At 41.8% G+C, this 26,807-nt stretch overlaps 1 protein-coding gene across 1 annotated transcript; it reads left to right on the top strand.

Moving 5' to 3' along the window:
* Positions 1–1,273: 1,273 nt before the first annotated feature.
* LOC109897862 (transmembrane protein 59) lies at positions 1,274–26,099 on the top strand. The gene is made up of 8 exons (XM_020492476.2): positions 1,274–1,682; positions 3,267–3,372; positions 3,849–3,943; positions 7,127–7,279; positions 21,201–21,306; positions 21,905–22,025; positions 22,146–22,263; positions 23,990–26,099. The coding sequence occupies exons 1-8, from the start codon at positions 1,518–1,520 to the stop codon at positions 24,146–24,148; spliced, it is 1,023 nt and encodes a 340-aa protein (XP_020348065.2). The 5' UTR covers positions 1,274–1,517; the 3' UTR covers positions 24,149–26,099.
* The last annotated feature ends 708 nt before the right edge of the window (positions 26,100–26,807 follow it).

Below are 26,807 nucleotides of genomic sequence, written 5' to 3'. Positions count from 1 at the left end.
CACACGGTCTCAAGTCATTATTGCTCTTCATTCATTTTGTATACGTTTTATCCATTTCAAAGAAGAAGAAAACGTATATTCTATAACATTCCATCTCTAATTTTATAGTTGGGTCTACTTCATGGTTATCGTCAAGGCAAGGATTTGATTTGATTTGATTTGACTGAATTGATTCATTAAAACAGCATAGGGACAGGTTAAAGTTCTCTAAAGTCCCTATACTCAAAATAGAAGATTAATTCATACAGGCCACCTGGCACATTCTTATGTACAAGATTCAGCCTATCAAGCACTCATTAGAAACATGGAATAGAAAGGGATGCTATTTTGATGTTTTATATAAAAGCAAAGTGTTAGGCTGTTATGCAGAAGTGTTATTGTTCACTGTTCACTGACAAAATCACATTAAATCGTAAGGGGTTTCTTACATTAAGTTAATAACTTTACTGTGTTATTCAAACTTATAAAAGTTGTAGGCCTTACATAGTTAGGCCATATTAGTAGGCCTAACTATGCAAGACGCATCGCAGAGTGCCTGGATACAGCCATTAGCCGTGGTATATTGGCCATATACCACAAACCCCAGAAGTGCCGTATTGCTATTATAAACTGGTTAATGAAGTAATTAGAGCAGTTAAAACAAATGTTTTGTCATACACATGGTATAAGGTTTCATATACCACGCGGTCAGCCAATCAGCATTCTGGGCTGGAACCATCCAGTTTATAATTGTATTTATAAATAGGGTGGTTTGAGCCTTGAATACTGATTTGGCTCAAAGCAGTAATATATCAGACCATATACCACGGGTACTATTCTAATTGCGTTGGTAACCAGTTCATGATAGCAATAAAGCACCTCGGGGTTTTGTGGAATATGGCCAATATACCACGGCTAAGGGCTGTATCCAGGCACTCCATGTTGAGTCATGCGTAAGAACAGCCCTTAGCCATCTTATATTGGCCAGATACCCCACCCCCTCGTGCATTAATTAGTTACCAGTTGAATTGTGATGTTTTAGTTACCAGTTGAATTGTGATGTTTTGCGTACATTAAACATTGTTAGGCCTATTTTCATTACTGCAATAATAATCATTACTGCAATAATTTAATCGCCTTCTCTTATTTACTGAGGCCTTGTAAAAAAGGGGGGGGAAGGAATGATAACGATTATCTTACAGACTGGTTAAATAACAGATAGACTATATCTAAGTGAAAATAGGATACTGTATATTTTATTTTACCATGATATAGACATTCCATCATACAATGTATGAATGCTAGCAGTGGGCCTATGCGCTGCAGTGAATTTTCACTGTGGAGTGCAGAGCGCACAAAGAGGGGGCGCGCAGCAGCGTGAGCGTGATGATTTTTGGAGTGACGACACCACAAAACCATAGCACAATATTACCGAAGCAGATAGAAATCGGGTAGAAGCGTCATCCAACTGAGAAGCTCAGAGTCCACTAAAAGCGCCAGTGTTCGCCCAGACTGTGGTGATCTAATCCGGCTTTAAAATGGTTCAGTTCGGCTGCAGGGTGTGCGGTGTCTCCGCTGTCGTCTCGCTGCTTCTGGCGGGGCTGGCAGCTGCGTCTTCTGATCTATTTGACAATCAACTAGGCGACATCAATTACTGCAAAAAGCAATGCCAGATCACCGTCAAAAACAAAAGCCCAGCTAAAGTAAGTGATACTTGGAAACTATAGGCTAAATACATCATTCATGAATAGCAGAAAAGCAGAGTATTTTAGGTTAAATATAAATGTGACAGAAAAGTATATTTTCGTGCTTGAATAACTGCCATAGTAAGTGCTTACATTTCGACGACTGTATACGAAATTGAATACGGTATATCGAATATCGATAGATGTCCCTTTAAACTTTCAATTCTGGCAATCACTTGTAAATGTAATATGGCCTATCCGTAACGAAGGCCCATCATTTTACTAATTGGCATGCTTATCCTAATATTGCAACATCAGTACGCAACGCTACCTATCTTCATTTCAAGAACTGAGTGGAAATTATCTTGGACAGTTAGGCCGAAATTATCGTTTTATGACGCATTCTCACAGCTCTGGTCCTCCACTCTCAAAATAGCATGGCTACTCCACCTACTTCATCAGGATTTATTTACACAAATGTCTATTCATTAGATAATGCCTGGATGTTTATATTAAATCCAGTCATAAAATCGCTGTGAGGGCACCCAACCAAGCAGATGGTAGCCTTCTCTAATAGAGTCTATTGCACTCGCATGATTTCCTGGTTGCCTCATTGTGAGCTGAAATATGTATTTGTCCATGAACCACAATATGCAGGATATGTAAATAATAGCAAAATTATTACAATATCCATGTTTAAAACAACTTAAATTATGTACAATTTGAAAAATGATTGTAGCTTAGTAATGGATTAGTCTCTTGGCAAGGTTGTTATTTTCCCACCTACTCATCGCCTCAGCTCTGCTCAGGTGTGGTTCAGACATCATGCAGGGCGGAGCAGAGCAGCAAAATGGATCACCATGAACTATGCGGAATGACCTGTTTTCAGAACACTGCACCAGCCTATAGGCCCTAATGTATGCCTTTGATGTGCGCATATTATTGGAACAGATAAGAACCGTAGTGACAAATAGTGCTTGAACAGATGTTTATTTTATTCAAGATGGGACTGTAATTGCCACTGTGGAGTAAGCAAATAACTACCTATACAAAGGAACCGTAAATCCTTGGCCAGAATAATGTCCCGCTAGACACACAATGAACACGGAATAAAGCAGTTCATTGAAACGATTATTCGCATGATACTGTAACTACGCCTGTAAAGTAAATCGTCGGACAGGGGTCGTCGGACATGGGGATCTCTTTGTCTATCACGTTCCCGTGTCAGTCGCTTGGGGACGCTGTTTAGTTCTTCTGTATTAGAACCAGGCTTGTAGAAAACAGTGACCAAGTGATTGTAATTCTTCACTCATCACATTCCCAGGCATTTGCAATATTTTACATTTACATTTGAGTTATTTAGCAGACACAACTTAGAGTTAGTGCATTCATAGCTTAGGTGAGACAACCACATTTCTCAGTCCATCTTGTGCCTCAACTTGTGCCTTATAACACCTTAACTCATTTGACATATATATTAGAAAAACTGAAATACAATTAAAATCAAGTTATACATTTGCTTAAAGTACATTGTCATGGACAATATAAATATTTCTGTGGTCATAGCATATTTAGCTGCTATGTTTTATTGTTATCCTGAAGGACTCCATTCTGAATGCCTGTCACCGTGGTTGCCGTCTTTACTCCATCTGCCAGTTTGTGAATGGAAATGCCGGCTTCAACACCAGCAGAGAGGAGTGTCAAGGAGGTAAGGCAGCCTGACTCACAGGGTGGGGTCTCAATGAAGCCAGGTAGATACTACAGGGCAGCCTATCACCAAGAGCAGAGGTCCTACCTGTGATCCACTTCAAGATGTTGTTATAGTACGGTTAAATGACTTTGACCCTGGGTTTTATCTTTGCAGAGAACTATCCCAAGCTGTGCTTCAAAGCCAGAAAACACGTCTAATTTGCTAGTAGGCATTTCATGTGCCATGTGGCAGCAGTTGCCCAAATGTTCTGATATGGATGACTGTAGGGAGGGGTGAATAGGGATGCAATGACAGATGCTGTATTTTCTCCCTCCCTATCTGTTTATCTTGTCTCTCTGTCCTTTCTCTCCTGTGCCCTCCCATCTCTCTCCCCCTATCTCTCTCCCCCTATCTCTCTCCGCCTATCTCTCTCCCCCTATCTCTCTCCCCCTATCTCTCTCCCCCTATCTCTCTCTGCCTCTCTTTCTCTGTAGCCTGCCAGGAAGCGTACAGCAAGCTGCTGGAGCAGGAGGCCTGCAGCACCGGCTGTGCCAGCCAGCCTTCTGAACCTGAGATCAAGAGGAGGAAGGTGAGCATGGTCACTAGGAATTCAGTAAAACGCACGCACGCACAGACACACACAGACACACACAGACACACACACACACACACACACACACACACACACACACACACACACACACACACACACACACACACACACACACACACACACACACACACACACTCATATACCCTTATACACCCTCATACATTCACACTAGCAACAGTCATCAAAATTGTTATAAGGTTTTAAGGCCAGGTACTACACACTAATAGGGATTTAAAAAATATATATCTTAATTATATCACAATCAGCTTTTACCAGTTGAATGTAGACACAAATAATATACGTTTTTATATTAAAATGTTTCTGAAACATTGAATTAAAGTATGCAAATGTAGCGATGTCTCAAGTGGTTAAAATTCATAAATATTTTGATAACGGTAGTATGGTAAACTAAAGAAAATATACATTTTCATCAAGATTTTGACATTTTTGTTTTTACCTTTTGAAAATACTAATACTAATAATGGACCAAAATACCCGCACATCTCAAAATTGATAGGTCGAACAGGTTTTGAGAAATGTTTGCATATTTATTACAAAAGAAAAAACTGAAATACCTTATTGACATAAGTATTCAGACCCTTTGCTATGAGACTCGAAATTGAGCTCAGGTGCATACTGTTTCCATTGATCATCCTTCAGATGTTTCTACAACTTAATTAGAGTTCAAATTCAATTGATTGGACATGATTTGGAAAGGCACACACCTGTCTATGTAACCCCCCCCGTAAATATCACATTTACATAAGTATTCAAACCCTTTACTCAGCACTTTGTTTAAGCACCTTTGGCAGCGATTACAACCTCGAGTCTTCTTGGGTGTCATGCTACAAGCTTCGCATACCTGTATTTGGGGAGTTTCTCCCATTGTTCTCTGCAGATCCTCTCAATCTCTGTCAGGTTGGATGGGGCGCTTCACTGCACAGCTATTTTCAGGTCTCTCCAGAGATGTTCGATTGAGTTCAAGTCCGGGAACTGGCTGGGCCATCACCTAAGGGATGGTCCCAGGTTTTCTCCAGACGTGACACTTGGCATTCAGACCAAAATGTTCAATTTGGTTTCATCAGACCAGAGAATCTTGTTTCTCATGGTCTGAGAGTCTTTAGGTTCCTTTTGGCAAACTCCAAGTGTGCCTTCATGTGCCTTTTATTGAGGAGTGGCTTTTGTCTGGCCACTCTACCAGATTTGTGTAGTGCTGCAGAGATGGTTGTCCTTCTAGAAGGTTCTCCTATCTCCACAGAGGAACTATGAAGCTCTGTCAGAGCGACCATCGGGTTCTTGGTCACCTCCCTGACAAAGGCCCTTCTCCCCAGATTGCTCAGTTTGGCCGGGCGGCCAGCTCTAGGAAGAATCTTGGTGGTTCCAAACTTCTTCCATTTAAGAATGATGGAGGCCACTGTGTTCTTGAGGACCTTCAATGCTGCAGACATTTTTTGGTACTCTTTCCCAGATCTGTGCCTCAACAGAATACTGTCTCGGTGCTCTACGGACAATTCCATCGACCCCATGGCTTGGTTTTTGCTCTGACATGCGCCGTCAACTGTGGGACCTTATATAGACAATGGTGGAAAAAGTACCCAATTGTCATACTGGAGTAAATGTAAATATAGTTAATAGAAAATGACTCAAGTAAAAATGAAAGTCAACCAGTAAAATGCTATTTGAGTAAAAGTCTAAAAGTATTTGGTTTTAAATGTACTTAAGTATCAAAAGTCTATGTAATTGCTAAAATGTACTTAAGTATCAAAAGTAAAAGTAAGAGTATAAATTATTTCAAATTCCTTAGATTAAGCAAACCAGACGGCACAATTTTCTTGTTTTTTAAATTTACTTATAGCCAGGGGCACACTCCAACACTTAGACATCATCTACAAACTAAGCATGTGTGTTTAGGTTTAGAGTCCACCAGATCCAATGCAGTAGTGATGACCAGCAATGTGCTCTTGATAAGTGCTTGAATTGGACCACTTTTCTGTCCTGCTAAGCATTCATAATGTAATGCGTACTTTTGTGTGTCAGGGAAAATGTATGGAGTAAAAAGTGCATGATTTTCTTTAGGAATGTAGTGAAGTAAAAGTAAAAGTTGTCAAAAATATAAATAGTAAAGTTTAGTACAGATATCCCAAAAAGCTACTTAAGTAGTACTTTAAAGTATTTGTTCTTAAGTACTTTACACCACTGTATATAGACAGGTGTGTGCCTTTCCAAATCATTTCCAATCAATTGAATTTAACACAGGTGGACTCCAATCAAGTTGTAGAAACATCTCAAGGATGATCAACGGAAACAGGATGCACCTGAGCTCAATTTGGAGTCTCATAGCAAATGGTCTGAATAGTTATGTAAATAAGGTATTTCAGTTTTTTAAATAAGCAATCATTTCTCGAAACCTGTTTTTGCTTTGTCATTATGGGGTATTGTGTGTAGTTTGATGAGAATTTTTTTTATTTAACCAATTTTAGAATTGTCTGCAACAAAATGTGGATAAAGTCAAGGGGTCTGAATTCTTTCGAATGCACTGTATCTAAACATACGTTACATTGTTTGCAAGATCAGACATAATATCACTATAATATGTGTGTTCATTTTTGGAAATTGCTTTTTATTTCATTGCATTTAATTTGTAAACATTTCCACTGTTAAATTATTACTGTTTTAAATCCCACAAAAAATGAACACTCATGAAAATAAAGCGATCTTCTCTTTCTTGTAATGTAAGTGTTGAGACGGTACGTTAAATCCCAGGCGAAGCTTTAGCGTTCTTATAGATTCAACGGAAAGACAATGTATTCCACTGAGCATATTTCAGCCATTACTGTGGTGTGTTTGATAGGTTATTTAGAAACATTTACACGGTCGTAAGGTTAACGGAAAAAAATTGACAGGCACAAACAAGAGTATAAAAGAGTCTCAACAATAAAATGTAAGTAATTCATCTAGCGAGATTTAAGTGACAAATGGATTTTGCACCCCTCAAACGACGAGGAATGTGCATTGGATTTACACGGTCTCTCTCTTTCACATCCACTTTTACACGCCCCCCTTTGCCCCCCACACACCTTCACACTCTCACTTCACATGACTTTGCCATATTAAATAAATGCACCTAAACTCAACAGTTCCACCTTTTATTACCTGCAGTTGAAGGCCATGGCCCACCGTCCCATGCCCCCCTCCGTCATGGACACCGTGTCCAGCTGGTGTAACGACATCGTCAGCTCTGCTCAGAGCTTCATCTCCTCTACCTGGACCTTCTACCTGCAGGCCGATGATGGCAAGGTGCTCGTCTTCCAGGTAAGACACTGTCAGGGTTCGGCAGACAGGACTCAAGTTACACACAACTCAGTGACTCTTAGGGGTGCTGGGATTAGTTTTGGGAGTGTCTTTCACTCCAGGGTACAGCTGTAACTCAAACTTCGGGGGCTACAAAGGTGAACTTGCCTCAGACATTAGGGGGAAAGGGTGTGGGATCAGTACTCTACATATTTACTTTATCGGTGACGGCTAAGTCAAGACAGGCTGGCTGAATATAGAAGGACTACAGAGATCTGTAAATCCAGTCATAAAAAGAGACGTAGTGAGACAACATGAAATGATGAAAACAACAGTCTTCATGATTATTTTTCTTTAGCCTTAGGGGTGATGGATGGATGCGTGTGTTTAGTGGGCATCACAGGCTCTGAGCTGGCTGCCACAGGCCTGCGTTTAGTGGGCATCTGGCTGACTGCCACCCTCTTGACAGATTAACTGGGGGTAAAGAAACCAAAAAACACTAAGGCTGAGGGACAGCTGAAAGAGAAGCCAAGCCACCTCTGCAATACTAATCACTACTGCAGATGTTCAGAATGAGTGGGTTCTGCAGAGCAGAGGGCTGGGTAGGAAGTCAGGGTGTATGGACTCAGTTAAGAGGACCACGGTGACTCGTAGCCTTAGGCGTGATACAAAACAAACAGGAAAAAGTTAAGAGACCCACTGTGGTAGCAGTTTATCCACGTTATGTAGCAGTTTTAGTACGTTCCCAAAGAGGGCCATACAAGGCAACACAGTGCACTACTGGAGCTGAAGTGAATCGGACCAAAACAAATTGATTATCAAGTTCCTCTGAGTTTAAGAGTTTGTTAGAGAGCCACCTTGTGGAATGAATGGCGCTTGATGCAGTGTTCAGTATAAGAAGTTTATTTGGGCAAAGGGATTTCTATTTGAATTAGTTCACAGTGGAATTACTTGTGCTCTCCTTAAGTTAATCAGTCATTTGAGAAAATATGACTTTTACTTCACTAAGCAGCAAAAGTAGGTGTATTTTGCTAAGGTAATACCCAAAATAACACTCTAATTCCAAGAGTTATCTAGGCTTTAGCATACAGGGCTAATGTGGTATTGAGTCACACAAACGTCTGGAGATTGATACCTTGTCTATTACTTTTGGGAATTAGCTCCGAGGGCTAACATAGCACACAAAGACCATCTGGGTTCTATATCAATGTGGGATAAACACTCATATTTCCAAAAAGTTTGTGCATTTGGATGCAACTGTGATAAGAGCAGCTTCTCTGATTGCTCCAGGCAAGCCACCTGTGTCTGAGGGAGGCAGTCTGAGTCCCAGTCCCGCAAGCGGCAGATTCTCCCTTCAGCTCCTTTTAGCTGTCTCTCAGAGAGTGGGCTGAGTTCCAGCTCTGGGAACATCCATCCCTCTCCTGCCCACATTTGACTTGGGTTAAGTGGCAGCCTCCTTCTTAATCACACTTATTCATGCCATCCCAGCCTCCGAGTGTTTCAGGAGTGCTCCTCCAAGGTAATCAGGGAGAATCAAGCGGTTTCCTCTGGGCTGAGCGGGAGTAAACACAGCCGATGTGGCCCTCTCATCACTGATTGGGGAAGAGCGCTTGTTTGGAAATGGGGTTGGAGTCTTGTTTAAATTCTTTCAGTGTCCAATATGCACACTATGCAGGGTCCCCCCTTGAAGGAAACAGGGAGAAATGTACATCTATGAAATCCCCCTTCCTAAAAAAAAAGTGCCCCCAAATAACCCAAAAATACCAAATAAGGGAAGGGAGATTGTTCATTTGGAAAAGGATCCCTCCTCCCTGTTGCTTTCTGTGTTTCTATAACCAGAGCACCTTTGACATTCTGTGCCATAATGCATGACAGATGTATATCAGGAGGCAGGCCTACTTTTACTGATGGCAAGATCTCCCCTGTCGGCAGCCAATAACTACTAACATCCTTAGATGTTCACTCTTCTCTTCCTTTTGCCTTTCCTCCCAATGTTACATCTGGATCCAACAGATACTACTGGTTGGGAAATGACTTTGAAAATAACAATATTTTTGTCTGAATATCTATGACCTTTTGTAAGACCAAGCCTTATTGTCTACCACATCCAGAGTGTACAAAACACATCCACTGAGTGTACAAAACATTAGCAACACCTGCTCTTTCCATGACATAGACTGACCAGGTGAATCCAGGTGAAAGCTATGATCCCTTATTGATGTCACTTGTTAAATCCACTTCAATCAGTGTAGATGAAGGGGAGGAGACAGGTTAAAGAAGGATGTTTATGTCTTGAGACAATTGAGACATGGATTGTGTATGTGTGCCATTCAGAGGGTGAATGGGCAAGACACAAAAGGTTCAAAGAAAACATGGGAAGTGCCTTTGAACGGGGTATGGTAATAGGTGCTAGGCGCAACGGTTTGTGTCAAGAACTGCAACGCTACTGGGTTTTTCATGCTCAACAGTTTCCCGTAGTATCAAGAATGTCCACCACCCAAAGGACATCCATCTAACTTGACACAAATGTGGGAAGCATGGGCCAGCATCCATCCCTGCAGAATGCTTTCGACACCATGCCCCAACAAATTTAGGCTGTTCTGATGGCAAAAGGGATGACATACTTACTGCATGTCATCGTTAAATAACTACATTGGGTGTAATTTATTTTCTGCTTGTTTCGTTTTCTCTTTTTTGTTTGAGATGTGTTTTGACTCTAATGAACTCAATTTCATTGACCTGTAGACTAGTCAAACGCTGACTGGTAATTTTTATTTTCAGTTTTCATAACTATTGACTTATGTCATTAAATCTGATCTATTTTCCATCAATGAAGAGAGGATAGGCTGATCAGATACTTTGCTGATTTGTTTTGGTGCTACAGTGAGACATTACAACTTCTTAAAGGCTATTTCTATTGATCAGCTGATATGTCAGAATCACTCACCAGCAAAGAGTCTTAACTCCAATACAAATAAAATAAAAGTTTATTGGTGTCGTATAAAGATTTGCAGATGTTATCGCAGGTGCAGCAAATGCTTGTGTTTCTAGCTCCAACAGTGCAGTAATACCTAGCAATAAAAACAACAATACACATATAATCCAGAAAAATACAAAAATATGTTATATAGGATGAGCCATGACTAGAATACAGTGTATTCATATAAAGTGGGTGAAACAGTATGTAAACATTATTAAAGTGACCAGTGTTCAATGACTATGTACATAGGGCAGCAGTCTTTAAGGTGCAGGTTAGAGAACCGGGTGGTAGCCGGCTAGAACTGTTCAGAGCAGGGTACTGGGTGGAGGCCGGCTAGAACTGTTCAGGGCAGGGTACTGGGTGGAGGCCGGCTAGAACTGTTCAGGGCAGGGTACTGGGTGGAGGCCGGCTAGAACTGTTCAGGGCAGGGTACTGGGTGGAGGCCGGCTAGAACTGTTCAGGGCAGGGTACTGGGTGGAGGCCGGCTAGTGGTGACTTTTTAACAGTCTGATGGCTTGGGAGATAGAAGCTGTTTCTCAGTCTCTCGGTGCACCTGTACTGTATCCGCTTTCTAGAAGTGCCTGAGGTCCTTGATAATCTTCTTGGCCTTCCTGCTGCTGTAGATGTCCTGGAGGGCAGAAAGTGTCAAATTAAATCAAATTAAATTTGACTTGTCACATGAGCCGAATACAACTGGTGTAGACTACCCTGAAATGCTTGCTTACGTGCCCTTCCCAACGATGCAGAGTTTAAAAATAAAAGTAACACAAGAATGGAATAAAAGAAAATACACAAGAATGGAGCTATATACAAGGAGTACCAGTACCAGATCAATGTGGAGCTATATACAGGGAGTGCCAGTACCAGATCAATGTGGAGCTATATACAGGGAGTACCAGATCAATGTGGAGCTGTATACAGGGAGTACCAGTACCAGATCAATGTGGAGCTATATACAGGGAGTGCCAGTACCAGATAAATGTGGAGCTATATACAGGGAGTGCCAGTACCAGATCAATGTGGAGCTATATACAAGGAGTACCAGTACCAGATCAATGTGGAGCTGTATACAAGGAGTACCAGTACCAGATCAATTTGGAGCTGTATACAAGGAGTACCAGTACCAGATCAATGTGGAGCTATATACAAGGAGTACCAGATCAATGTGGAGCTGTATACAAGGAGTACCAGATCAATGTGGAGCTATATACAGGGAGTACCAGTACCAGATCATTGTGGAGATATATACAAGGAGTACCCGTACCAGATCAATGTGGAGCTGTATACAAGGAGTACCAGATCAATGTGGAGCTATATACAGGGAGTACCAGTACCAGATCAATGTGGAGCTATATACAGGGAGTACCAGATCAATGTGGAGCTATATACAGGGAGTACCAGTACCAGATCAATGTGAAACTATATACAAGGAGTACCAGTACCAGATCAATGTGGAACTATATACAAGGAGTACCAGTACCAGATCAATGTGGAGCTATATACAAGGAGTACCAGTACCAGATCAATGTGGAGCTATATACAGGGAGTACCAGTACCAGTCAATGTGGAGCTATATACAGATAGAACCAGTACCAGATCAATGTGGAGCTATATACAAGGAGTACCAGTACCAGATCAATGTGGAGCTATATACAGGGAGTACCAGTACCAGATCAATGTGGAGCTATATACAAGGAGTACCAGTACCAGATCAATGTGGAGCTATATACAGATAGAACCAGTACCAGATCAATGTGGAGCTATATACAGGGAGTACCAGTACCAGATCAATGTGGAGCTATATACAGATAGAACCAGTACCTTATCAATGTGGAGCTATATACGGGGAGTAACAGATCAATGTGGAGCTATATACAGGGAGTACCAGTACCCGATCAATGTGGAGCTATATACAGGGAGTACCAGTACCAGATCAATGTGGAGCTATATACAGGGAGTACCAGTACCAGATCAATGTGGAGCTATATACAGGGAGTACCAGATCAACGTGGAGCTATATACAGGGAGTACCAGATCAATGTGGAGCTATATACAGAGAGTACCAGTACCAGATCAATGTGGAACTATATACAGGGAGTACCAGATCAATGTGGAGCTATATACAGAGAGTACCAGTACCAGATCAATGTGGAACTATATACAGGGAGTACCAGTACCAGATCAATGTGGAGCTATATACAGGGAGTACCAGTACCAGATCAATGTGAAACTATATACAAGGAGTACCAGTACCAGATCAATGTGGAGCTAAATACAGGGAGTACCAGTACCAGATCAATGTGGAGCTATATACAGGGAGTACCAGTACCAGATCAATGTGGAGCTATATACAAGGAGTACCAGTACCAGATCAATGTGGAGCTATATACAGGTAGAACCAGTACCTTATCAATGTGGAGCTATATACAGGGAGTACCAGATCAATGTGGAGCTATATACAGGGAGTACCAGTACCAGATCAATGTGGAGCTATATACAGAGAGGACCAGTACCAGATCAATGTGGAACTATATACAGGGAGTACCAGTACCAGATCAATGTGGAGCTATATACAGGGAGTACCAGTACCAGATCAATGTGGAGCTATATACAAGGAGTACCAGTACCAGATCAATGTGGAGCTATATACAGGGAGTACCAGTACCAGATCAATGTGGAGCTATATACAGGGAATACCAGTACCAGATCAATGTGCAGAGGTACGAGGTATTTCAGGTAGATATCACAGGAGGCTACTGAAGGGAGAGCGGCTCATAATAATGGCTAGAACGGAGCAAATAGAATTACCACGAGCCAGTCACTGCCCAGGGTACAGTGACTGGGCATCAGGATAGAGAATAATAAGAGTAAAACAAAGAACAGAGTAGCAGCAGCAAATGATGAGTGTAAAAGTGTGTGTGTGTTATGTGTGTGTGTGTGTATGTAAATGTGTGTGGGTTTGTGTGGGAGTGTCAATGTAATGTGTGTGAGTGAGTGTGTAGATGGTGTGTATATATAATCTAGTGAAGGGCTCTCCAACCCTGTTCCTGGAGAGTTACCATCCTGTAGGTTTTCGCTCCAACTCTAATCTAGCACACCTGATTCTAATAATTACTTGGTTGATTAGTTGAATGAGGTTAGTTACAGCTGAGGATGGAGCAAAAACCTACATTAGGGTAGCTCTCCATAAACAGGGTTGGATAGCCCTGCACTAGTGAGTGCGTCTGGGGTCAGTGCAAGATAGCTGCACTGATTTACTCTAGTTTGGGTTCCATTAATTTACTATTTATAGCAGTCTGGCTATTTAGCAGTCTTATGGCTTGGGGGTTGAAGCTGTCTCGGAGCCTGTTTGCCAGACGGTACCAAAGTGAACAGTCTATACTTGGGTGGCTGGGGTCTTCGGCAATATTTTGGGCCTTCCTCTGATACCTTATATAGAGGTGGAGAGCCCTGCGATTGTGGATGGTGCAATTGCTGTACTAGGCAGTGATACAGCCCAACAGGATGCTCTCAATGGTGCATCTGTAGAAGTTTGAGGTTTTAGCCTCCTGAGATTGAAGAAGAGTTGTTGCGCCTATTTCACCATGCTGTGTGAAGGGATCATTTCAGGTTGTCAGTGATGTGCACTCCTAGGAAATTGGAGCTTTTGACCGTCTCCACTGCGGCCCCAATCGATGTGGATGGGGGTGTGCTCTCTCTGCGGTCTCCTGTAGTCCACAATTAGCTCCTTCGTTTTCTTGACGTTGCGGGAGAAGTTATTTTCCTTGCACCACTTCACCAGGGATCTCACCTCCTCCCAGTAGGCTGTCTCATCGTTGTTGGTAGTCAGTGTAACAAACAGTTAACCTGTCAGTCTGTCATTGTTTTTCTTTGAATTGTTTCTGTGTTCGCAATGCGGGGGAAATGGACAAGCTGAACTTGCTAAGAACTGTTGTAACGGGGATTATTATCGTAGAAACACACTTATGGAGTGAAGGCAGTCCAACGCTGTGTTAGCTAGGTTTTTTGTGTCTTCGGTGTAGTTCCTAACGGTTGAAACGTGTATGTTAGGATGGTAACGTTATAATAATTAAGGATGAAGTGTGAATTCATGCCAGGAATAAGAAGTGTGAATTCATGCCAGGAATAAGAAGTGTGAATTCATGCCAGGAATATGAAGTGTGTAGTTTTTGATTTCCTCCCTTCTGTAATAAGCAGCCAATGAGGTATTGGTTACTGGAGGGAGCAACAATCAGGCCTACAACTGTCGTCACCACAACCTGATCTTATTGGTTACTGGAGGGAGCTACAATCAGGCCTACAACTGTCGTCACCACAACCTGATCTTATTGGTTACTGGAGGGAGCTACAATCAGGCCTACAACTGTCGTCACCACAACCTGATCTTATTGGTTACTGGAGGGAGTTACAATCAGGCCTATCACTGTCGTCACCACAACCTGACCTTATTGGTTACTGGAGGGAGCTACAATCAGGCCTACCACTGTCGTCACCACAACCTGATCTTATTGGTTACTGGAGGGAGCTACAATCAGGCCTACAACTGTCGTCACCACAACCTGATCTTCTTGGTTACTGGAGGGAGTTACAATCAGGCCTACCACTGTCGTCACCACAACCTGATCTTATTGGTTACTGGAGGGAGCTACAATCAGGCCTACAACTGTCGTCACCACAACCTGATCTTATTGGTTACTGGAGGGAGCTACAATCAGGCCTACAACTGTCGTCACCACAACCTGATCTTATTGGTTACTGGAGGGAGCTACAATCAGGCCTACAACTGTCGTCACCACAACCTGATCTTATTGGTTACTGGAGGGAGCTACAATCAGGCCTACAACTGTCGTCACCACAACCTGATCTTATTGGTTACTGGAGGGAGCTACAATCAGGCCTACAACTGTCGTCACCACAACCTGATCTTATTGGTTACTGGAGGGAGCTACAATCAGGCCTACAACTGTCGTCACCACAACCTGATCTTATAGTTTCACTTAGGAATTTGCCGTAATTGGAGGCACGTCTTTTTTCTTTTTACACTTTAATTCAGCTTGGTTACAGTGTTAATTCAGCTTGGTTACAGTGTTAATTCAGCTTGGTTACAGTGTTAATTCAGCTTGGTTACAGTGTTAATTCTGCGTGGTTACAGAAACAACTCAAAGGGTTAAGTTTAGGTATTCATTCTGAGTGGTTAAGGTTAGGGCTATGGTTTGGGGAAGGCATAAAACATCAAGTACTCTCCCTGCTTGCTAGAGAATTGTAAACTGCTGTGGCGTAATCGTCTAAGCAGCGTACTCTGGCTCTGAGCCTAGTGCTCTGCCATCATTTTGGGGGGTTGGGGGGAGCCATATATTGACATCCTCAGAACCTTTTCAAACGTCCGAAATCAACGTTTCTTTCTTGTGACCAGTCTGGTCAGCAAACTTGATGATTGAATTGGAGACGTGAATGGCCACGCAGTCATGGGTGAACAGATAGTATAGGAGGGGGCTGAGCAGCACGCACCCCTGTGGGGCCCACGTGTCAAGGATCAGTGTGGTGGTGTTGTTACCTGCCTTCACCACTTGGGGTCAGCCCGTCAGGAAGTCCAGGACCCAGTTGCACAGGGAGGGGTTCAGACCAAAGGCCCTAAGATTGATGAGCTGGGAGGGCACTATGGCTTTGAAGGCTGAGCTGTAGTTGATGAACAGCATTCTTACATAGGGCAGTGCAATGCAATAGTGACTGTTGTCCGCAGATCTGTTGGAGCGATATGCGAATTGTAGTGGGTCTAGGGTGTCAGGTAAGGTGGAGATTATATAGTCCTTAACTAGCCTCTCAAAGCACTTCATGATGACAGAAGTGAGAGCTACGGGGCGATAGTAATTTAGTTCAGTTACCTTCTGTCCCGTCGTTCGTAATAATGATCGGACCAAGGCACAGCGTGAGTATAGTTCCACATCTTTTAATGAATAAGTGAAACTGGAAACAAAATAACAAAACTTACAAAGACCCGTGACTACGTAGTGTTCAAACACACTATACATAAACAATATCCCATAACCCACAGGTGGAAAAAAATGCTACTTAAGTATGATCCCCAATTAGAGACAACGATAACCAGCTGCCTCTAATTGGGAATCATACAAATCACCAACATAGAAAGTCAAACCTAGAACCCCACATAGAAAATATAAACTAGAACAAAAAACCCTAGTCACGCCCTGACCTACTCTACCATAGAAAATACAGGTTTTCAATGGTCAGGACGTGACACCTTTGCTTTCTTGGGTACAGGAACAATGGTGAACATCTTTAAGCAAGTGGTGACAACAGACTGGGATATGGAGAGATTGAATATGTCCGTAAACACTTTAGCCAGCTGGTCTGCACATGCTCTGAGGACACGGCTTGGGATGCCTTCTGGGCCGGCAGCCTTACTGGATCATTGCCCTCCCCCGCCTTTCCTTCGGCAAAACAGATCACGTCTCCATTCTGCTCCTCACCACCTATAGGCAGAAACTTAAACAGGAAGCTCCTGTGGTAAGGACTGTTTATCGTTGGTCTGACCAATCGGAATCTATGCTTCAAGATTGTTTTCATCATGCGGACTGGGAAATGTTCCAGGTCGCCTCTGAGAATAGTATCAACGGAGCATGCAACTATGGGGCAAAACAGACGCCCTTGGCATAGATTGTTGACAACATGTAAACTACACTGAACAAAAATATAAACGCAACGTAAAGTGTTGGTACCATATTTCATGAGCTTAAATAAAATATCCCAGAACATTTCCACATGCACAAAAAGCTTATTTGTTTCACATTTTGTGCACAAATGTGTTTACTTCCCTGTTAGTGAGCATTTCTCCTTTGCCAAGATAATCCATCCACCTGACAGGTGTGGCATATCAAGAAGCTGATTAAACAGCATGATCATTACACAGGTCCACCTTGTGCAGGGGTCAATAAAAGGCCACTCTAAAATGTGCAGTTTTGTCACACAACACAATGCTACAGATGTCTCAAGTTTTGAGGGAGTGTGCAATTGGCATGCCGACTGCAGGAACGTCCAGAGAATCTAATGTTCATTTAATTTTCCATAAGCCGCCTCCAACGTCATTTTAAAGAATTTGGCAGTACATCCTACCGGCCTCACAACCGCAGACCATGTGTAACAACGCCAGCCAAAAACCTCCACATCCGGGTTCTTCACCTGCGGGATCATCTGAGACCAGCCACCCTGACAGCTGATGAAACATTTGCACAACTGAACAATTTCTGCACAAACTGTCAGACACTGTCTCAGGGAAGCTCATCTGCATGGTTGTCATCCTCAACAGGGTCTTGACCTGACTGCAGTTAGGCTTTGTAACTGACTTTAGGGGGCAAATGCTCACCTTCGATGGCCACTAGCATGCTGGAAAAGTGTGTTCTTCACGGATGAATCCCGGTTTCAACTGTACCAGGCAGATGGCGTATGGCGTCGTGTGGGTGAGCAGTGTGCTGTTGTGAACAGAGTGCCCCATGGTGGTGGTGGGATTATGGTATGTGCAGGCATAAGCTACGGACAATGAACACAATTGCATTTTATCTATGACAATATTAATGCACAGAGAGACCATGACAAGATCCTGAGGCCCATTGTCGTGCCATGTTTTAGCATGATAATACATGGTCCCATGTCGCAAGGATCTGTACACAATTCCTGGAAGCTGAAAATGTCCCAGTTCTTCCATGGCCTGCATACTCACCAGACATGTCACCCATTGAACATGTTTGGGATGCTCTGGATGGATGTGTATGACAGCGTGTTCCAGTTCCCGCCAGTATCCAGCAACTTTGTACAGCGATTGAAGAGGAGTGGGACAACGTTCCAAATTCCACAACAACCTGATCAACTCTATGTGAAGGAGATGTGTCACACTGACTGGTTTTCTGATTCACGCTCCTACATTAGTTTTCAGGTGTCTGTGACCAACAGTTGCATATCTGTATTCCCAGTCATGTGAAATCTATAGATTAGGGCCTAATGAATTTATTGAAATTGACTGATTTCCTTACTTTAACTTTAACTCAGTAAAATCTTTGAAATTGTTCCATGTTGTGTTTCTATTTTTGTTCATTATCATTGTCTCCAATGTTTATTGAAAACATAAAGACATTTGCACAGTGAGCACTTGTCTCAAATACATCTTTACAGTTGTTGATTAGCGAGCTGTTGATTAGCGAGCTAGTGTTTTTTTTTACATATTAGCACTGACATGAAATCAGTCAAAACACCTCAAAACAAGATGAAACGAGTCACTTGCGATTCCCCACATGGCAGTTTATTGTCATTGTTGCTAGCTATCTGGTCCTCCAGAAAACAACTTTTGCCCCATTGAAAGTGCGCATCGTTTTCGTGACTTTGTCAGCTAACCCATCTCTACTAGAGGTCTGGAATGGACGATTAATTAGGGCCTATTTCAAGTTTTCATACAAATCGGAAATCGGTATTTTTGGACACCGATTTGGCCGACTTAAAAATATAGATATATATATTGTAACACCTTTATTTAATCTTTATTTAACTAGGCAAGTCCGTTAACACGTTCTTAATTTCAATGACGGCCTAGGAACGGTGGGTGAACTGCCTCGTTCAGGGGCAGAATGACAGATTTTCACCTTGTCAGCTCGGGAGATGCAATCTTGCAACCTTACAGTTAACTAGTCCAACGCAATAACCACCTGCCTCTCGTTGCACTCCACAAGGAGACTGCCTGTTACGCGAATGCAGTAAGCCAAGGTAAGTTGCTACCTATTAAACTTATCTTTTAAAAAACAATCAATCATAATCACTAGTTAACTACACATGGTTGATGATATTACTAGTTTATCTAGCGTGTCCTGCGTTGCATATAATCTGACTGAGCATACAAGCATACAAGTATCTGACCAAGCGGTGGTAGGCAGCAGCAGGTTCGTAAGCATTCATTCAAACAGCACTTTAGTGCGTTTTGCCAGCAGCTCTTCGGTGTGCGTCAAGTATTGCGCTGTTTGTGACTTCAAGCCTATCAACTCCCGAGATGAGGCTGGTGTAACCGATGTGAAATGGCTAGCTAGTTAGCGGGGTGCGCGCTAATAGCGTTTCAAACGTCACTCGCTCTGAGACTTGGAGTAGTTGTTCCCCTTGCTCTGCATGAGTAACGCTGCTTCAAGGGTGGCTGTTGTCGTTGTGTTGCTGGTTCGAGCCCAGGGAGGAGCGAGGAGAGGGACGGAAGCTATACTGTTACACTGGCAATACTAAAGTGCCTATAAGAACATCCAATAGTCAAAGGTTAATGAAATACAAATGGTATAGAGAGAAATAGTCCTATAATTCCTATAATAACTACAACCTAAAACTTCTTACCTGGGAATATTGAAGACTCATGTTAAAAGGAACCACCAGCTTTCATATGTTCTCATGTTCTGAGCAAGGAACGTAAACGTTAGCTTTCTTACATGGCACATATTGCACTTTTACTTTCTTCTCCAACACTTTGTTTTTGCATTATTTAACCCAAATTTAACATGTTACATTATTTATTTGAGGCTAAATTGATTTTATTGATGTATTATATTAAGTTAAAATAAGTGTTCATTCAGTATTGTTGTAATTGTCATTATTACAAATAAATGTTTAAAAATCGGCCGATTAATCGGTATCGACTTTTTTTGGTCCTCCAATAACCGGTATCTGCGTTGAAAAATCATAATCGGTCGACCTCTAATCTCTACACTGACTCGGTAATTGGGTTTATCTGGAATTCCATAGAGGATGTTGTTCCCACTCTGCCGATTAGAATTTATCAAAACCAGAAAACGTGGATAGATGGCAGAATTCGTACAAAACTGAAAGTATGAATCACCGCATTCAAGGTGACTGGGAACATGGAAGTGCAGCTACGACCTCTGTAAGGCAATCAAAGAGGCAAGACGGCAGTACAAGAACAAAGTGGGGTCACCATTCAACGGCTCAGACACGAGAAGTATGTGGCAGGGACTCCAGACAATCACGGATTATAAAGGGAAGGCCAGACACCGACACTTCGCTCCTGGACCAGCTAAACGCCTGCTTCGTCCGTTTAGAAGAAAACAACATCAAGCCGCCGATGCATACATCGATCCCCTTGCAGTCCTCCTTCTGCTGAGAGCGCCGAGCGCTGATGCTGCCTGTGTCTTGTTGTTGGGAAAGGTTCAGTAGAGGGTAACCAAAATCCGATTTTAATGAGTTCTCCAGGGTAAGCCAAAAACACTGTCCCCATAATGAAAGGCACAATAATGCCTCTGCCGAGAGAGTGTGTGTGTGTGTGTGTGTACACAGGGATTAAGTCTGTCTTCACACAAGTGATACATATTCGCTCACATACTGTAGGACACTGTTTTTAAGGCCTTTTTTCAGACACTTTCTCCAGTCAAGTGGCCTTTTCACTCCCCTCAGAGAGGGTAAATGGTGGTGCTCTTGAGCAGCCAACCGACAGACTCCGCAATGGGCAACAAGGGTGTCCTTAAATGAAGTAAGAGAGAAAGAAATGCTGATTTAAAACTCCACTGGTGTGCCAAAGAACAATCAATACAATCTGCTCATTAGAATCTACACCTGAACTGCCATTATAAGGTGTGAATAGATTATTACAGTTTTGTACCGTTTGGAAGTTCATCTGTCTTCATTTTACAGATGGCTGAGGTATACAGTGCCTGGCTTGCAACAGAACACATTATGTGAAAATACAATGTTCTCCTATAATGAGCAAGTCCCCTTTTTGTTTGAGTTAATTTGGCAGTATTCTCTATACCTAAGTCTACAGGTATGTCTATTTCTCTCTGTCGTTTAGCTGTTCATTGAGTATTCTTAGTCCAGGCTTAACCTCACTGTTCATTTTCTGTCTCTTTCTCAGTGAAATTACTGCATGTAATTACTAGATCCTGAATTGACTTTGTTTGTTGTTCCTCCCAGAGCCAGCCGGAGATCGAGTACACTCTGCCGGAGCTGCAGGCCCCCCGTTCCAATGTGGCAGACAAGCCCTGGCCACAGATTCACTCCCACACACAGAGACCCCATGGTGAGACCCCATGGTGGCATGCAGCTCTGTCACACACTGACATCCATAATGTACAAAACATCATAAGACCTGTAGGACAGGGTTCCCCAACTTGTGGCCTGTGAGCCGAATTTGGCCCGGGGGTGAATTTATTTGTTTAATTTGCAAAAACAAAACAAAACTCGTTTGTCATTGTTGGACATAAAAGACTGTCAAAACACCAGGAAATCAGCTCCAAGTTATTTTAACTTTGGAAATCTGTTCTCAAGTATTTCCACTCAGAAATAGAGATGTGATCGTATCCCAATGTAAACAACGTTTGAAAGTATAATGTTTTTGTCAAATACTATATCCGTTTGTGCTTCTTGCGGTCAATTTGCAGTGTACAAATTATTAGAAAATTATGTTCCAGCCCCCGGATCATCTGCTGAAGAAAAATGGGCCCGCAGCTGAATGTAGTTGGGGACCCCTGCTGTAGAATATATAGTATACAATGCATTAAAGGAGGATTACATTGAATTGATTATGCTTTATTGATCTCCAGAGGGGTGAAATTAGGTTACATTTGTTACACTTCCTCATAAAGTCTGTTGCTCATTAGTATTCACCTCGTGTGCAGGTGTGAAAGGACATGGGGAGAAGGTAGCAGCCAAGGCGGGAGGCAAGGGCAAGCACCCAGCAGTCCAGCAACATACAGAAGACCTAACCGCTGAACATGACTTCCTGGGATGCATGTCAAGGTGAAGAGATATTGAACAAGAATAGTCATCTGCCCATATCAACCCATTTGGGCCCTCTGATTTAGAGGTCCTCTGAGTTGTATTGCCTGTATCATTACCTAATCCTCCCCTTTCTCTCAGGCGTTCTGGGCTGCCTCGTTGGATCTTGGCTGCCTGTCTCTTCCTGTCCATCATGGTGATGTTGTGGTTGAGCTGTGCCAGCCTTGTCACTGCACCTGAACAGCACATCAAAACACAGGTAAACACATTGGTCATACAATTTTATCTGATTTTCATCTAAGTCACAACAATAGACAAACACAGTCTGCTTAAACTAATAACACACAAACAATTATATGTTTTCGTCTCTTTATTGAACACTCCGTGGAAACATTCATAGTGCAGGGTGGGAAAAGTATGTGAACCCTTGGATTTAGTAACTGGTTGACCCTCCATTAAATAACCTCAACCAAACGTTTTCTGTAGTTGCGGATCAGACCTGCACAATGGTCATGAAGACTTTTTGACCATTCCTCTTTACAAAACTGTTTCAGTTCAACAATGTTCTTGGGATGCCTGGTGTGAACCGCTCTCTTGAGGTCATGCCACAGCATCTCAATCAGGTTGAGGTCAGGACTCTGACTGCGCCACTCCAGTAGGTGTATTTTCTTCTGTTGTTGATTTCATTCTGTGTTTTGAGTTGTTGTCCTGTTGCATCACCCAACTTCCGTTGAGCTTCAATTGGCTGATAGATAGCCTTACATTCTCCTGCAAAATGTCTGTCTAAACTTGGAAATTAATTTTTCCGTAGATGATCGCAAGCTGTCCAGGCCCAGAGGCCGCAAAGCAGCTCCAAACCATGATGCTCCCTCTACCATACTTTAAAGTTGGGATGAGGTTTTGATGTTGGTGTGCTGTGCCATTTTTTCTCCACACATAGTGTGGTGTGTTCCTTCCAAAAAACTCAATTTTAGTTTAATCTGTCCATAGAATATTTTTCCAGTAACACTGTGGAACATCCAGATGCTCTTTTGCGAACTTCAGACGTGCAGCAATGTTTTTTTTGGACAGCAGTGGCTTCTTCCGTGGTGTCCTCCCATGAACACCCTTCTTCATGAGTGTTTTACGTATCGTAGACTCGTCAACAGAGATGTTAAGCTGACACTCTAGGATTCTTCTTAATGTCATTGAACATTCTGCACTGTGCTCTTGCAGTCATCTTCGCAGGACGGCCACTCCTAGGGAGAGTTGCAACAGTGCTGAACTTGTCTTACCGTAACTTTCTCCATTTATAGACAATTTGTCTAACCGTGGACTGATGAACATCAAGGCTTTTAGAGATACTTTTGTAACCCTTTCCAGCTTTATGCAAGTCAATTCTTAATCTTAGGTCTTCTGAGATCTCTTTTGTTCAAGGCATGGTTCACATCAGGCAATGCTTCTTCTAGCAAACTCAAATTTGGTGAGTGTTTTTTCTAGGGCAAGGCAGTTCTATCCAACTCCAATCTCGTCTCATTGATTGGACTCCAGGTTAGCTGACTTCTGACTCCAAATAGCTTTTGGAGAGGTCATTAGCCTGGGGGTTCACATACTTTTTCCAACCTACGTACACTGTGAATGTTTAAATTATGTATTCAATATAGACAAGAAAAATCCAATAATTTGTGTGTTATTAGTTTAAGCAGACTGTGTTTGTCTGTTGTTGCGACTTAGATGAAGATCAGATGAAATTTTATGACCAATTTATGCAGAAATCCAGATAATTCTAATGGGTTCACTTACTTTTTCTTGCCACTGTATGTCTCACAAAAAAACAAAAAACATTTTATGATATGTTAGTGCTTAAGATCCCGGACTGCATCTTTAATTGTTAACTCACTCAAGTGTTATCTTAATTGACATGTGTTTACCTGTGCGGGAATTACTCCTAGAGACAATGGGAACATTTCTATCGATTTGAATGAATAACTGATTCCTTTTTCCAGCTGAGCATCAACGGAGACAAGGAGTTTCTTGATGACGTCCAGAAGGTCAACCCCTACCATCTGACCCCTGTGATTGCTGTAGCTATCGACCAACCAGAGGAGAGCGAGGAGGCAGGACCACTTCCAGTCAAGGTTGACATCAACAAGACATCTCTCTAGGGGACCAATGGGATAGGATCAGTGCTTTCTGGGGTAACGTTTTCGTAAAACCTCCCTCAGTAAAAGATGGAGAACAGAAACACACAAACACTCACACCAGATTTTCTATACATGCATGGCACCATCCCTTCACTACAGGTTTGTCTCGTCTTTCTCTAGCGAGTCTGCCCATCAGATGTTAGCCTGTTGTGCTTGTCTCTGTGTAGAATACTGATTTTGTAGATTCATGCTGTCCATTGTTAAACCTCACTAAGAGCTTCGAAATCAAATTGTCACCACCTTCTTGTACCTATCATTTTATACTTGACACTGCAATTGCTTAAGGCTTATTTAATAGACAGTTTAACTATTAAATGTAACTACTTAGATCTGCCTGTGAGAGAGTTAAGGAGAACAGGGGAATGAGCGCTGAAAGCTTTCCAAGCTTTTGATGTACAAGGGGATAGAGAAAGAACACAGGGATTCAAATTGAAGGTGAATAACTGTTTTCCTCATGCTCTTACATACTTTTGGAATTAATTGGAGACTTGCAGAGAAATAAAAGCAATTGAGATGTTCAAAATGCTTTGAAAGGTATCTTGTGAACGCTGCAGGAGACAATAGCTACCAGTGTTCACCTTTGATGCTGTGTTTGATGTGTTTGAGTTTGACTGACGTCAACTGTGAGAAGCAAATATACATAATACATCTTATTTTCCTCACACTGAATGAAAGAGAATTCTCATATCAGATTAAAACCTCTTATGAATTGGCCACTTTTTTCCCATTTTTGCCTACAATGACATGCCAAAATCTAACTGCCTGTAGCTCAGGCCCTGAAGCAAGCATGTGCATATTCTTGGTACCATTTGAAAGGAAACACACAAAAGGAAGTTTGTGGAAATGTTAAAGGAATGTAGGAGAATATAACATTAGATCTGGTAAAAGATAATACAAAGAAAGAAAAAAACAGTTTTTTTGTACCATCATCTTTGAAATGCAAGAGAAAGGCCATAATGTATTATTCCAGCCCAGGTGCAATTTAGATTCTGACCACTAAATGGGAGCAGTGTGTGCGCAAAGTATTAGACTGATCCAAGGAACCATTGCATTTCTGTTCATTTGGCAGACAAAGGAATTGTGCTCAAATTATGTTAGCTGGGTCACCCACAGCTAAGTGTGTGTGTGTGTGTGTCTCTATTAGCGCGCGTGTGTGTGTATTTGCACGCATTTGCGTGTGTTTGAGGAAAATCAACAGTGCTTGGTGTATTTATTTATTTATGCCTTTGTGTATTTATTCAGAACCAATAGCATAAAGTACCTGTTTGATAGTGTAATTGAAGTGCTATGTAAATGCTCATCTATCCAAATCTTTCCTATTGTTATGACTGTAATAAAACATTGTAGCCCTTTTTCCAGATTTGAAAAGAGACTAATATTAAGACTAATATTATTGTGTTATTATTGTATCTCCTCAAGAGTTACACCTATTAGCTCTGAAATGTGTCATGCACTTTCTAGGAGTTGATGGTTCTGTATTCTATACGAGCTCATAATGAAGGGATGACCAATGTGATGCGCAATGCAAGGCTTTTAGAATAGACCTTTGTTTTCAAGTTACACAGTCAATGAGCTATATTTTGATTTTGCCTAGTCACAGTGCATGCTAGTATGCTACAACACATTACATTAAACCACCCATCTCAGTAGCAGGAAACTAATATAGACTTGTGATTTTTGTGTTTCTATTTAAATGTTGTATAGAATGTTATGATAATAATCTCATGATTTAAGTTTGGGGAAGAAACAAGATGGATATATCTATAAACCATTCAATATCAGTCCTGGTTCAAGTGAAAGTTCATGTAGCTAGTGATAGGAGTTTCAAACTGTAACGGTTCCTTTTTATCGATTTGTTTTCAATTAAATGATATACGACATGACGAATAAAGTGTTTTCATGTTAAACATAATGGAGATTACTTTGTGGGTTTTATCTCATCTATATGCATGATCAATTATGGAATGACTTGTACTGGTAGTTCCATTCAGATTTAAGATGTTCTTATACCATATTAATGTAAGAAACATCTTTCCACTTCCTTCCATAGATTCAAATAGTTCATTAAGGATATTAAATATCAACAAGAGATCAATATAATCACATACTTGTAGGTCATACACCACTAGTATTTTCGATTTGTTAATTCACTATTGTTCTTTTTTGGTTGTAAAAACCTACTGAACGTTTCATGTACAAGATCTCCCCAGACTGTCATTGTGTTTGTGTGTTATTTCAGTCTCTGCACTCCCATGAGAGACATTTTAGTTGCAGGGGGTGAGGGAGCCCTACCAAATGCATCTGGAACTCATTTGAAACCCTTCTGTCCAGACAAAAGACACACACAGCGCTGGGTGGCTGAAATATAAAGGGTCAACTTATTGATTTTTTTTATAGCTTGTTCTCATGGATACTAGTTCAGAATAAACTCCAAATGATTATCATTATCCACTTAAGAATGAATGGGTGGAAAATGTAGAGACGATTGGCATTTTTATCCACATGGTGGCGCTAAAGCTCCTCACTGTTTTCATTGTGTCTATTTAGCTGTTATTGCTTGTGCATTCTGATTCAAATGATACTGTCGGTACACTGTCTAATAATGTAATTCGATCTTTCA

The sequence above is a fragment of the Oncorhynchus kisutch genome, linkage group LG10 (genome assembly GCF_002021735.2).
Source record: "Oncorhynchus kisutch isolate 150728-3 linkage group LG10, Okis_V2, whole genome shotgun sequence".
Lineage (NCBI taxonomy): Eukaryota > Metazoa > Chordata > Actinopteri > Salmoniformes > Salmonidae > Oncorhynchus > Oncorhynchus kisutch.
The sequence above is the reverse complement of the archived record's forward strand: the minus strand, read 5'-3'. Positions and strand labels throughout refer to the sequence as shown.